General features: G+C 38.8%; 2 protein-coding genes across 3 annotated transcripts; one reads left to right on the top strand and one right to left on the bottom strand.

Annotated features, from left to right (window-relative positions):
• Positions 1-30: 30 nt before the first annotated feature.
• LOC135797301 (delta(24)-sterol reductase-like) lies at positions 31-5,078 on the bottom strand. 2 transcript variants are annotated; one of them, XM_065309578.1, is made up of 7 exons: positions 4,798-5,078; positions 3,933-4,088; positions 2,546-3,037; positions 2,006-2,149; positions 1,700-1,897; positions 972-1,150; positions 31-245 (listed from the first exon to the last, which is right to left on the bottom strand). In XM_065309578.1, exons 1-7 carry the CDS (start codon positions 4,984-4,986, stop codon positions 92-94), a joined length of 1,512 nt encoding a protein of 503 aa, XP_065165650.1. In that variant the 5' UTR covers positions 4,987-5,078; the 3' UTR covers positions 31-91. The 2 variants fall into 2 exon arrangements, with proteins under 2 accessions (XP_065165650.1, XP_065165651.1); XM_065309579.1 differs by lacking the exon at positions 31-245 and adding an exon at positions 553-767.
• A 331-nt stretch (positions 5,079-5,409) lies between these two features.
• Positions 5,410-14,270, top strand: LOC135797435 (serine/arginine repetitive matrix protein 1). Its single transcript, XM_065309800.1, is given in 16 exon segments — positions 5,410-5,669; positions 6,079-6,190; positions 6,272-6,325; positions 6,407-6,540; positions 8,019-8,159; positions 8,496-8,703; positions 8,784-9,025; positions 9,358-9,619; positions 9,684-9,854; positions 9,918-10,060; positions 10,063-10,111; positions 10,555-10,716; positions 11,161-11,361; positions 12,825-12,941; positions 13,019-13,038; positions 13,179-14,270. Coding segments are annotated over 16 exon segments (2,373 nt in total). The 5' UTR covers positions 5,410-5,612; the 3' UTR covers positions 13,479-14,270.
• Positions 14,271-14,301: the final 31 nt, after the last annotated feature.

The following is a 14,301-nucleotide window of genomic DNA, read 5'->3' as shown; positions in this document are numbered from 1 at the left end:
ACACAAAACGAAAAACACTTAAAAACTTGATTTTTAGGTTATGTTATATTTTTATTCAGTTTATTAGTGTATAATTGAGGTTATGATGGTTTTAATCACGCGCCTGACGACTTACTTTATCATAAACCTCGGGAAATGCATCCAGACATCGTAATTCTTTACGTACTTTATCGTAAAGGCTGTGATCAAACATTTCACGGAATTCCTCGCGAGTTGTGTACGTGTCAGCGTACAACATCTGAAAACTAAGAGAAAAATACATACAAATATTAACATGAGGTATTTGTTGAGGTTATGTTGAACTGGCTTAAGTTTAACTTTTAACTCGCGCAGACGTTGTCTGGAATTAAGTAAGTAGGTGGACAGGTGTGGCCCGTGTGCCCGGTTGGAATGTCGACGGCTGGGGTCGAAGAAAGTCACAATGCAAGCGAACAACTACGATAATAAAACAAACAAAAACGAAAACATACAAAACAAGTCGAGATTCGTTACGAATTTGCTTGCTATCATACAGAGTGTATCTAAAAACTACAAAAATAAAGTAAATATATAAAATATACACATATTTACATGTATTGTGAACTATAGGCAACCAAATTTACACATTTTACAGGTTATTGCTATTAAAATGAAATTTAAAGATGTTTTTGGTGTTTTTTTGTTGATAATCAACATGTGTGTGATGCACACACCCTTAAAACAGGTCCCGAACGCCTCCGCACGTGTCTCTGCTCTGCGAGATGCCCAACGGCCCAACCTCCACCTACCTGATAGAAGACTATAATTAATAGCCCCACACGCTCACTAAACTAATCCAAGCCTATCTTTATGGGCACGAACGTGCAGCACATGCCATGCGATAACTTAACTTCAGTATAATCACAAACACACAGCACACACAAGCATGGAATTCGAAGTTCAAAGCAATTCCAATCCGGGCTGCATTTTTATGCGGGCTTTGTTCGACTTACCCTTTCAAACGTGTGACGAGTTTCTCAATAACGCGCGTGGAGGCTTTGGGCCGGAAGCCTGCGGCGGTGGGCACCCCATAAACGCCGATGTCAATATACATCTCGGAGGTTTGCGTGCGCGGATGGACCATGCCGGCGTCGTTCGGTAGCACAAACGGGCACAACCACAGTGGATACACCTGTGAAGAGAAGAGAGTTTATATTGTTGGGTGCACGTAGTAAAAGGGGAAAATGTGTTATAGCTTGAGGGTTGTATTATGAGGTAGTGTAAAATTGAGGTTAGAATCAAGGAAATGTGACAGGTAAATTTGTATTATGGTAAAATTTAGTTGATTTTGATGTAGTTTTGTTTTTAAGATGAAGTGAATGTGAAAATTGCAATATTGTACAGAATTTTGCCGATGCGCGAGCATTTTCAAAAGATTTAACCTCAAAAACTTAAGTTTCTCTTCTATTTTTTGAATTTCTAAAATTTTTTCAGTGTAATATTAGTTATTCGGCTATTTGAAAGCAAAATAAACTCAAAAAATCCCTATTTATACTAATAAAACAAAATTTTGTTAGTTACACCTTGTATAACTCAAGAACGGCTGAACAGATTTTCCTAATCTATGATTTGATAGATTTGTCTTCACCCAGAATAAGATAATAACTATTAAAATATTTTAAAAATTGATATACAGGGTCTAAAAATAAATTTTTCTATTTTTTTTTTTCATTTGACTAACCTTGAATTCCTCATGAAAAGCCTTCACACTTTCCTCCATAGCAGAAATCGGCACCAACATATCCTGAATAACATGATTATTCTCATACAACTTCTTCACAGCCGCAGTCTGCGTCAGCTTCAATAAAGAGATCTTCGGGGGAACCAGCCATCCAAATAGATATCGAAAGATTACATTATTACCAAAAGGTATAATATCCTGTGAATCAAACCGGAATAAACCGAAAAAATAAAATAAAATAAAATAGAATACTCAATACAATAGATTTTTTCTATTATAGAAATAAAGATTATAGATTAAATATACTTGCAACTCCCAGAAAATAGACTTTGTGTGCCGATGGTAGTAATCTCTTAGAGGGATGTATTCAGTGACGGGTTGGTGTAATCCAAGCATGTTCCTTGCGTGAATGAAGAACCAAGGTTTATACCATTTACCGATAGGATTTACCTACGCGTAAACACATTGTTAAACATTTTTACTTTTTTTTTCGTTTTTTTTTTCACCTTTTAATTAGAGTTATAAATATTGCAGGTACAACTTTGTATGTAAGAACTTTTAGTTTGAGAATTTTGTGATCTTTAAAGATCTTTTTTCAAATTTCAAATATATCAAACAGGTTTTGAGATATTTGCAAAAAAACAAACCAATTAAAACTTTTTTCTGTTTTACTTTACTGTTTTTTTTTTACTTAATTGTAAATAACTCTGGCAATATTTATTCCTTAATATTGATTTTCACCCAAAATATTCTTGATTAAATTATGAATCGAATGACATATCAATCATAATTCTATGCATTTTAACACAAATTATCGCAAAAATAAACAAATTATAAATTTCTTACATTATTTGGATCCGGTCTATCTGTAAGATTTCCCGTCATGATAATAGCTTCATCCTTTGAGTACATCAACCCTTCAACAAACTCATTCCGTTCGGTGTCTTTGCTAACAGCCTGGAATTCTTTCACGATGTTTTTCAGCCCTTTGACAGCTTTGTAGACGAGTTTGACGTAGGGTTTCGCCGGGACTATTTGTATTTCCACCGCGGTGAGTATTCCGATCGTCCCGTAAGACCATGGAATCGAGTAGAATATGTCTGGGTTGGACTGTTTTGTGGCTTTGATTACGCTGCCATCGCTGAGGACCAATTCATAAGAGGTGCAGATGTGTTGGAAGAGGCCGTGGCGATGCGAAGAGGATTCTATTCCGGTGCCCATTATTAACCCTCCTACTGTAAGGTCGTCGATTTCGGGGAGGACGGGGATTGTCCAGCCGAGGGGGTTTAATGTGGCGGAGAGTTGACCCATTGTTACTAAGGGTTCCACTCTTACAACCTGAGAAAATGGGATTTGAGGTTAAATTTTAAAAAGGGAATTTTGAAAGCTTTTTGAGGTTAAATAAAGCATAAAATTGATAAAATAAACATGGTATAGGATAGTTAAATTCATTATCTATCGGATGGTATATTTTGTTTTTATCTGGGATTGTTATCAGCTTCAAAAATTGAGTTTAAAGAAAAAAAATACAAAAAAAAATCAAAAAATTTTCATGAATTCCTATGGTTTTTAACAGATTCTAAAGCTATCTTTAAAGCTACAGCAAAACTAAATACATTTTCAGATTCTTCATTAAATTCTCTATCTGATAAGACTTTCTCCTTTTTTATCTGATGATTAAATCACCTATAAATGACAAATAAAATTTAATGTCTACATTTTACTGCCGCACTTAAACTGTAATCATTTTCCAATTGTTACAATGTCTAACACTTTACTCAATTTAAAATACCTGACTTAAGTACCCTCTCTAGATAACTTTTGAACTCAATCTCAACATAACCCTACGCAAGATTAGACTCTACCTATCATTGAAGGTTATTTTTAGAGTGCAAAAATCGTCAGGTGCTTCCACTCGACGACATTTCCTATTCCTCATCGTTTCTCCCATTCGCTCATTACCGGCGTCATTATTATCATTAGAGTGCGCGCGGTCCGAGCGACAACTGCGATTGCGAATGCAGATAACAATCCGAGCAATTACTCGAGCTATAAATTACTTCTACTACTTCGGGTTCAGGAAATAGACCGAAAGCTTATTCAACTCAAATGCAGGTATAAGGTATAAACAACACACACACAAACAGAAGATAAGCACGCAGAGTGCAGAGTGAAGAGTGGAGGAGATAACGGTGAAATGGACAAAAACGAAAATCATTAGCAGTGTGCAAACCTTTCGATGCGCATCGATTTCCAAAATGTCGACGAGGTTCACTTCCACTTGATGCATGTCATCTTTGTATTTCGGGCGGCGGAAGGACACCGTCTGCCAGCCGGGTCGTGCGGTACAAAGCTTCTTCTTACGTCCGGCTTTATTCCAGTCGGATACCTGTAATAATATTACAATAAGTAACTTGATACTGTTCAATTATGTTTGCAAACAAGCAAAATACTTAAACATTCGGAATCTCAAAGAAAAATGGAGGATTTTGTATTGTAACATAGGATAAAATGTAATCTAACCTCAAAAAAGTATTGTACATCATGTTATGGTTCTATTATAGTTATAAACACATATAATACTCATGAAAACATAACCTCAAAGAAGAAGAAATGTTTTTTTTGCTATAAATTACGTTATATTGTATTATAACCTCAAAAATTGCATATTTCTTCATTTTACACATTTATTACACGTAAATACAACATAACCTCAAAATAAAACTTAATTTTTTGTATGATAAGTCAGGTTATAAACTAATTTAACCTCAAAAATCATCTTATAATGAAATTATACTTATAAACACATATTATAGACAAATATGACATAACCTCAACCCAAAACTAAATATTTTGTGTTATAAATTAAGTTAAAATGTTTTATAACCTCAAAAATCAACTAAAACACCATTTTATGACTCAATTATGCCTGTAAACACTAATAATACTCATACATCTCATAACCTCAAACTAAAAACAAGTATTACATGCTCTAACCTATGTTAAATCATAATATAACCTCTAAAACTGTATAAACCAGTAGAGAATTTGTGTTAAAACAAGTTTTTAAACACCAAATGTCCAAAATGTAACTCTACCTGCTTCTGAATGAACCTAACACGCTCATCATGCTTGTCCGGCGCACTGCTCAGCGTAAACACAACCCAATTGCGAAAGTAGAACCAAATATTATAGAAGAAAGACGCCGGCAGAAGGAAGCAGCACACGAACACCCAGCGATAATTGACAAGAATGTGCTCGACGAGCCCGTCCGGTTTGTGCGGCATTTTCGGTTTAATAAACAACCAAAAACCGACTTAAGTCAACTCACAAAGTCACTGACGCGCACGCTGCGCTCTACTCACTGAATCACACGATACTAAACAAGCTACACAGACAAAACGCTTACACTTAAAAATTAATTATCTTATCAAGGTCATTTCATTGATATCTATATGTCTACCAAGTCTAAAAATAATTTTATATCAATATAATTAAATTCAGCGCCATTTAACATTTAAGACTGAATGAATTATATTGTAATAGAGGGTGTAAATGTCATGTAATGTCGTAATGTGTGTAACACTCTCTCTGGCCGTGTGTTGGCGCTGCTGGAACCGCGCCGCTGCAGGCACAGGCGTCGCGATATTGATTCGCGCCACGCGCCGCTTCCGTCAAAAGGTGGGGTTCGGGGTTAGCGTCGCGGCGCTCGCGCTCTCCACACACAGTCCGTGCCGCTACCGCTGCCGCCTCCATCACGTATTATCTCCGCACAACAGCGCAAAAATTATCTAAAAATATCGGCGGTTTTACACCTCGGCGAAAAATTAGTGCTTTCGGTGTGTGCGTTTGAATGGCCGCCCGGTCATCCCTTATCTCTTGTGCGCGCATATCCTACTAAACGGCCGCTCCGATGATCGGTTCATTTTGGAGTCTCTGTCGAGCGTGTCCCTCAATGCCGGTAGATAAGGTAAAAATCAAAAAAATTTCATTTTTAAGTTTTTTATTTTATATTTTATTGAATAATAAATTTAAGGGTTGATTTGATTGTTTTTTTATTGTTATTTAATGTGAGGATAAGAGTTGAATAATAAAAATCGTCCAAGGTCGATAGAAATATTGACCCAGGCTGTCGTAGCTTTTTGTATTAAAAGCTGATATGGTGGCGGTGGCGACACAGTGGTGACTCATTCGTACACCGGCCACCGCCGCCACCGATCAGCTGATCCACCATTTGGAGCACGCGAGGTCGACGAACCCTCTCAGAACTAAAACCATCCTACTAACTTATATAAATATTCGCAATGACCAAAACCCACTTTTAACATAACATAACCTAACCTCAAAACTATTAAAATCAATTTATTTTTATTTTTCAGTTGCATTCGGAATATAGGAGCACGTATCGATGGCACGAGTACACCGGCCCCCGGCAGGAAGTCGTACGTCGTGCTCCGCAAGGCGGACAAGCGAATGCCATGCCACCTAACGGTAAACATTCAAAACTATAACATATGCAACCCAATATACACATTATACAACATATAAAATATTTTATATTTAATACAATAGAAGAAAGAAGAATAGAGTTTCAACAAACGCGGATAGATGAAGAGTCGCACGAAAGTAAGTTGGCGTATTCACGCACGACGAACGTAGAGCGTGTGTCGCGCAACGGACGTGTGATTAAGTATATCATGTCTCCAGTGCCGAAGCTGGAGCCGGCGATGCCGCGCCGCAAGAAGTACCCGGACCTCGCGTACCGCCACCACGAATTCGTGCCAGGCGAAGCCCGCAACCATCATGACGCCGCCGACGGTGGCTCCGCTGATCGAGCGAGGGTAACAATGCACGATCATCTATCTAACTATCTAATTAATATACATAAACATGCATTATACTTCAATTGGCGTTCATCTTCTTGGTTTCTCTTGATTTCCGAAAGCATTTCACGAATACGACTGAATTCCTACATTTTGATAAGACGCCATACTCTCTGTACGCATATTACACACATATTTTAAGGTTAACCTCACTTTAAACACCGAGGGGGTAGAATTTTAGGAAGCTTTTGCTTATGTAACGCCATTTATTGATAGATATGCGAATTGTGAAGTATTTTCTGCTTTGTACGCGTATTGAAGAGATATTTTTAGGTTAAATTAAGTTTAAACACTGAAAAAATGAGAGTTTTGATAGTTTTTTTTGCTTACGAACGCCATCTATGCATAGATATGCGATGTGCAAAGTATATTTCACTTTGTACGGGTATTGAAGTGATATTTTAAGGTTAACTTAATTTAAAACACCGAAAAATTAAAGTTTTGAGAGTTTTTTGTTTACGAACGCCATCTATGCATAGATATGCTAATTGTGAAGTATTTTCTGCTTTGTACGCGTATTGAAGAGATATTTTAAGGTTAATTTGTGTTTAAACACTGAAAAATTACAGTTTTGACAGTTTTTTTGTTTACGAACGCCATCTATGCATAGATACGCAAACTACAAAACATGTTGCACTCTGGACGCGTGTTACCGACATGTTTGAAGGTTACTTTCACTTTTAATACCAAGAAAATAGTTTTTAATAGCTGTTTGCTTATGTAACATCAATCACCAACGCCATCTATGAATAGATATGCAAACTACAAACTAAAATCCTCTCTGTACGCGTACTAAAGAGATATTTTAAGGTTAAATTCACTTTTAACATCAAAAAATAAGTTTTTATGGCTTTTAGCTTATGTAACGCGACCGCCACCTATGAATAGATATGCGTACTGCGTAATATATTCCTAATTGCAAAATCGATGCTGAAAAAACACCAACAACACACCATTCATCCAGAATTCTCATTCAAAGCGCTGTAGAAAACAAAAAGGATTAAAAGCTGAATCCGCACAAGCGTCGCGTTAACAGCCCCAACACCCTTTAGCCGCAACCGGAAGTGAATGCACAAACACACAATAATATAGGTTAGCTTACATAATATATTCATACTGCACTTGAACACAACCCTCTCTAGGACCGTAGGATTAAATAAAAAGTTGACTACTGCATGTCGTTGATGAAAATCATAATAATAATAATAATAATAATAATAAACATAAGCTGAGGTCGCAATGCATGACAGGTGACTATTAAAATGAATACGTTTCCGTGCGCTAAATAATCCATTGAAATTTGTTTAAATTTGCATGAAATTTACGAAGGCGGATGTGTTGCAATCCGAGAGTTTAGAATCTGTTTCGACCCGGAAGTACATCTCGGCATGTCCGCATTAGTGGTTTACATAGAGATGTATTCATTTTAATTACAGTCCGAGGAGCGGGGCGTCTCGCACTGGAGACCCTCACGACGCAGCAAGTCGGAGGGCCGCCCCGCGCGCCCCCAACGACAATTGACGAGCGCTGAACGCCGCCGAGATTCCGATCCGGACATTGCGAACACGGAGGACACGGTAACCGCTCTAAACATCCAAAAAATCAAAGTTTTCAAAATAAAATCATACAATTATCAAGAATAGTCTTACCTACTCGTAAATAGTTGCAATTTGAGGTTATGTAAGGCTATTCATGCGCGATACGCATTGAAATCTAAAATTCTTCATTTCCTTCTCTTTCTTATATTTATACTTATATTTCTTATATCGATGTTGTTGTTGTTATCATGTTTGGGGTGATTGATAGCGAGAGAAATTTTTTAAAGCCGAGCAAACAAAAATGTTGTTGTAAATGTGTCCATCGAGTACACGTCTGAATTGAGATACTTAATGCGATTACACTCCGGCGTGTAGGGTCGTGATTCGGGACTGCTAAAGAAAGCAATATCTAAAATCAGTACCGAATATCGACTACAGTTTGCCTGGCCTCAGGGACACACGTCGCGTCGGGATGCCGCCGCCGATGCGCCGCGCAAGTCGCAGTCGATGGGCGCCCTCAAACCTGCCGCCAACGCGATGATACACCGAAAGCGCAATGAGTGTGAACCGCGCGATGGGAATGGTAAGCGTGACATAACCTTAAAAGTATGTTAAATGTAACATAACCTTATTTTTATCTGTGTTTTTTGTGTTTTGTGTTAGCAAGTGAATTGGAACCATTGGTTAATGATTCGAACACGATCAAGGAAGAGGAGTACAAGCCGGAGGCGGTGTACAACAAGGATTTCAAGCCGTATGCGAGAGGAGTGCGTAAGGAGGAGGAGAAGATGGAGGAGCAGACGGTTAAGCATCTCATGCAGAATGGGGATGCGGCGCCGCCGCCCCCGAAGAGTGAATGGATTCGCGAGTGCGTTGAACTGCGCAAAAAGGCCGGAGAATATAAAGTATGTCAATTGGGTTATTATCATTCGAAGTAGAGTAGAGTAGAGTTGTAAAAATGGGTATTTAGGTTTATTTGTTTGTTTGTGTCGCATTTACGAGTAAACCGCTGAAGCAATTTTGATAAAATTTTGTGTGGAGATATTTATTATCATGAAGAATAACATAGAATCATTTTTATTTAAAAATAAGAATTTTAAGGGTGGGTAATAAGGGTTTGAAGTTAATATGAGTATTTATTTGTAACTATAGTTATGTAATTTGAATGTAGATGGCGCTGCATGTTAATATTACGTAAACAACGCATTTTGAGACAATGATTTTTTTTATTTTGTAGAATCGTGGATGGGGTAGTAAACTAGCTCCAGAGTTGGATATCTACAACAAGCAAGTTGAACTGTGGGACCAAGTCTCCAGACGTAGTTCCTTATCAGCCCTCTCGCTGGCGTCTACTGCTCATAGGAATTATACAAAAGAAGAAAAGGATCACGAGAATACGAAAAAGTCATCACCGACTAAAGCGTTACGCAATGCGGAAAACTCGCGATTGATGAAGGATATGATCAGGCATCATCTAGAACGCACTACAGGTGGAACAGGTAATAATATATAACCTTAAAATGTGAATAAATGAGGTTAAAAATGCTTTTTTTTAATTTTTAGAATTTGATGGGTTAATCTTATCGCCGACACGTGAAAAACTCGAACCGACAATACCAAAACGCGATGATGATTCACGTGGATCCCAAAAGAATAGCCCCAAGAAGGGTTCACCCCAAAAAACAGCCTTGCAGAAGAAGAATTCACTCAAATCTAAAAGTGCTTTAAAAACAGGTAAAAAACCACGTAAAACTCTTTTAATTATTAATTTTTAATTAAAAATATTAAATAATTTAGCGAGGTCACAATCAGTTGGACCATCCGACATGACCTCCACTGAAAAACGCTCCCCGAAGCGCCAATCACGCCCGGCAACTGTCACAGCAGCTAAAGATAAAAAGCTCCATCACCAGCAGCGCCATCTGTCGCTGTCAACGGCGTAGCCACTCCAACGACAAATAACACACCAGCGGTTAAACGACCACGCCCCTGTACGTAAAAGCATGACCTTCAACCTTTCTAAATGTGTGTGTGTTGTTTATGTGTGCTTTGAGCTTTCTTTTCTATTTTAACTCAATCTCTTTCTCTTACGCACGTATATTCATAACATAACCTCACTTTTGATGTTTGAACGCATGCGATTTCTACAAACACGATGATCTTTAACTATTCCTTTCACAAATCCAAATCTCCAAATGACCTTGATCCTTACACGCGCAAGAAATATTAATACTCTAAAAATTTAGACTCTTAAAGTGTTTTTCTTTGGTTGGTTTTAATATTTTTGGTATATTAATGTGGTTATGTTGTATTTTTTTATTGTTTTTGCTTTTTTATAATATTTTTTGTTTTTGGTTATTTTAAAACCGAGTGGCAATAGATGGGGTGGTTTCTTACATAGGGTGATAACTAAAGAGGTATTCCGGTGTTTTAGCATCCCTCAACACCACCACCACCACCACTGCCTCATCCCGATCTAAACGTAGTTCAGTCCCCTCTAGGCACGAGGACGAGCGCTTGGTTAAGTCAAAGTCAAACAAAAATTGTAGCAATGAGACGAACGCGCATGCCAGGGACCGCCGGCGGGAACGATCAGGTAAGGACCATCATTTTTGCATCGACCAAATATGGTTACAGATTATCTTAACCCCAAAATCCTTAAATTTAGAGAGAATGCTACTTTAATGTTAAACAGTATATGCACGATGATATATAGGCAACCAGTTGAACATAACCTTAGTATAACAAGTAGTATACATTATACATTTGTAAATTTAGAAGTTAAAAACATTTTTAAGGTTAAAATGTTGAAAAGTAAAAAGTAGCATTCTTTCACACTGAAAATCTATAGCCATAGCCATAGCCTGAATGTACTTTTGACTATTTCTCTTGGTCGATGTTTTCTCACCCTCGCCAGGCCCCCGCAACAACCCCCTGCAACGGGCTTTTACACACATCTACACTAAACATCAAACAACACACATACAACAAACATTTCTATAATTTTGAGGTTAAAATATTAATTTTACCTTTTTGACAGCTTCGGAGAAGACTGATAAGGGTCCACCGGAAGTAAATGAACCGGATCCGATCGATTTGGAACCAGTGGTCAAGTCTCCACCGGAACCCACGCGGGTGAAGAGCCCCGAACAGATTATGATACGCTCGCCCGATCCGGTCAATTGGACTGTGCCGTTAGACACTGGGAAGACCTTCACTGTCACGCAGAACGTGCGGGAAGGTACATGCAGCGGTCATCAATGAAAAAATCATTCATCCATCAATGATGTAGGACCTTAGTACCCGGATTCCTGTGTGGACATATCCTAGTAGTTGATATTTTTATTGGGACCTAGAACTGGGCCTTGGGGAATAGTAGAAAAAGGGTTTTAGTGGTTTTTTAGTTATAGAATTGCTAGAATCTTCTTTAGAATTAGTTGGGGAGTAGGGGGGAATACCTGGGAGCTAGGATTTTGAAGTGGGAGAAGGAAAAATTGGGTTTTGGTACTTTTAGAAGGGTTTTGAGCAATTTTAAGGGTTTTAAGGAGATTTTTTGGTCCTGGGAAGGATATTTAAGGGTTAGTGCAAATTTGGGACCATTTTAATCATGATTTGGGTTGGATAATAGTTGGGATCTATCGGGAACTGATCTTTTTGTTTCAGAATGGAAGGTTTTGATAGTAGGAAGTCTAAAAGAAGGTAAAAAGTGGGTTTTCCTAGGACCTGAGTCCCTAAATAGTGGTTATATACCCGCTAAAGTAAAATGGGAGAAGGTCTTGATGAGTAGTGATCCTAGACAATTGACTTGAAGGTTTACCAAGTGTAGGGACAAGAAGGGATAAGAAGAACGATGTTTTCTATTAGTAAAATCTTATTTTTAAAAGGGCCTAACCCCAAAATAAGGAAATGGAGTAGAATAGGATGTTGTGGGTGACCTTTTTGGTCCAGAATAGAAGGTTTTGATAGTAGGAGGTTTAAAAGAAGTTAAAAAGAGGGTTTCCCTAGGACCTGACTCCCTAAATAGTGGTTATATACCCTCTAAAGTAAAATGGGAAAAGGTCTTGATGAGCAATGGTCCCATACAATTGATTTGAGGGTTTACCAAGTGTGAGGGCAAAAAGGGATTAGAGAAAAGGTGTTTCCTGTTAGTAGGACCAAATTTCTAGATGGGATTAGCCCTAAAAAAGGTTTTGGAGAAATTTAGAGGGTTTTAAGTAGATTTTTGGGACCTGGGAAGGATATTTAAGGGTTACAGCAAATTTGGGACCATTTTAATCATGAATTGGGTTGGATAGTAGATGGGATCTATCGGGAACTGACCTTTTTAGACTAGAATGGTCATTTTGGGCCAAATTGGGGGCAAAAAAGGGTTTGCCTATCACCTGACTCCCTAAATAGTGGTTATATACCCTCTAAAGTAAAATGGGAAAAGGTCTTGATGAGTAGTGGTCCTAGACAATTGATTTGAAGGTTTTCCAGGTGTGGGGACAAAAAGGGATAAGAGAAAAGGTGTTTTCTATTAGTAGGACCATATTTCTAGATGGGATTAGCCCTAAAAAGGGTTTTAGAGTAGAATAGAATGTTCTGGGTGACCTTGAGGTCCAGAAGGTCCCAATTCCCAGTTTGTTGTATAATTTGTAGCGTGGTAGCAGTAGCACTTGAGTTTCTCGCTGGTAGCTGATAGTAAACGCTGGCTTTTCGTAGGTGACTTAGCAGCGCGACCGCATAGCGAGATAAAAGCGTGGACGCCGCCTGACTTGCCGCCGCCGATCGCGCAGTCGGCGCCTCCGCAGCTGACGGAGCAGCCATGCAAAGAGCCAGGCATGTCATAATGTCGCACCTGCGAGGCGTGAGCCCATCCAAGCTTACCGTGTCCGAATTTGGTTGTCTTGCTTTAGGTATGGGTGTGGCGGCGCGAGCATGAGCGACGCCTTAAAAACCAAGCAAACAAGCAAAAAAAATATGAACGCGCAAAAACCAAACAAAACGCGGTACCTCTCTCTCTCTCTCTCTCTCATAGACAGACCAACAGTAGTAGTGCGCGGTGAGGGCGTGTAGAGACCGCATCCACCCTCCTCTCATCATCAAGCCAGCCGCTCGCTCTCTCGCACACCCACCAACACACCACAGCCATCACGCTTGCGATCTCATGCCGGCGGCGACTCATGTGCAACTGTTGCAGCCGGACGTCTCGCCGCACCACGAGCGGACTGCGAACTAGAACACGAGGAGCAGGAGATTGAGGAGGTTAGAATTGCTGTGCCGTCGTGTTCCTCGCATGAGGAGCGCAATGTACTACAGATGGCGCGCGATCGCTTCGACGCCTTCTGGGGGCGTAGCAACTCGGACGAGGTTTAACCCCTCTACCCACAATGCACACGTCTATGATGAATTCAACTAAGATTTTCGCCGCCGCCGCTCGTAGTGGTTGATGTTTTTGTTTTCGCATTGATTTCCATACAGGGTTCAACAATAGGAGAGAGGCAGATGACGCGCGACGCCGTTTTACTACCATTAAAGGAAAACTATAATAATTACGATATGAAATACTATCTAATGTTAACTATAATCACTTGTGTTAAGCAGTTAAGCGAAGTAACTAGCAAAACGTCTGGCCATGTTGTATCCGTTTCCGTGCCGCTGAAACAATTTTTTAAAACAAAACGCTAACCCAGCCGCTTTTACATTAAAAAAAAAGAGAAAAACAGAATCAACAACAATGTAATAACAGCTTTTACTTATTACGTTGTGTGCCATCCATTATGCAATAAGAAATGTAGCATGAGAAGATGAAAATCCGTCAAATCTGTAAACAGATCCGACCGTTCCGATGTATAAGCTAAAATGGCCGCCACGAAATTTTTGCAAACATTTTTGATTCATTCCGCTCCATTACATATCCGGATGCGCTGGAACTGCACCCTATAAACGATAAAGGATCAAAACCTGTGTATTCTGTATTTGCGAACTTGGACATTACTAACGAACGTTTTTACTTTGTGTAGTTGCGTTTGCTTGCGAGAATTGAGAAAAAAATGAAACCTCTATCGTTAATTTAGTTGACATCGAAGAAAAATTGCACGTAAACAATTATATTATGATCAATCTTGCAGTATTACATTACGAATAAAAAAGTTTCTGTTAAAACAACTTTTTCTGAAGTTATTATCAACAAAAACAA

Source organism: Atheta coriaria, unplaced genomic scaffold (genome assembly GCF_025399875.1).
Source record: "Atheta coriaria isolate IRGN ID8LTWV9N9 unplaced genomic scaffold, Caltech_Dcor_3.1 hic_scaffold_8_pilon, whole genome shotgun sequence".
Lineage (NCBI taxonomy): Eukaryota > Metazoa > Arthropoda > Insecta > Coleoptera > Staphylinidae > Dalotia > Dalotia coriaria.
The sequence above is the reverse complement of the archived record's forward strand: the minus strand, read 5'-3'. Positions and strand labels throughout refer to the sequence as shown.

Coding starts and splice junctions, on each gene's coding strand:
- LOC135797301 (XM_065309578.1), bottom strand. CDS start 4,986: ATGCCGCACAAACCGGACGGGCTCGTCGAGCACATTCTTGTCAATTAT. Junction 3,038..3,932: donor AAATCGATGCGCATCGAAAG/GTTTGCACACTG, acceptor CCATTTTCTCAG/GTTGTAAGAGTGGAACCCTT. Junction 1,151..1,699: donor CTTTTCATGAGGAATTCAAG/GTTAGTCAAATG, acceptor TTCTCTTCACAG/GTGTATCCACTGTGGTTGTG.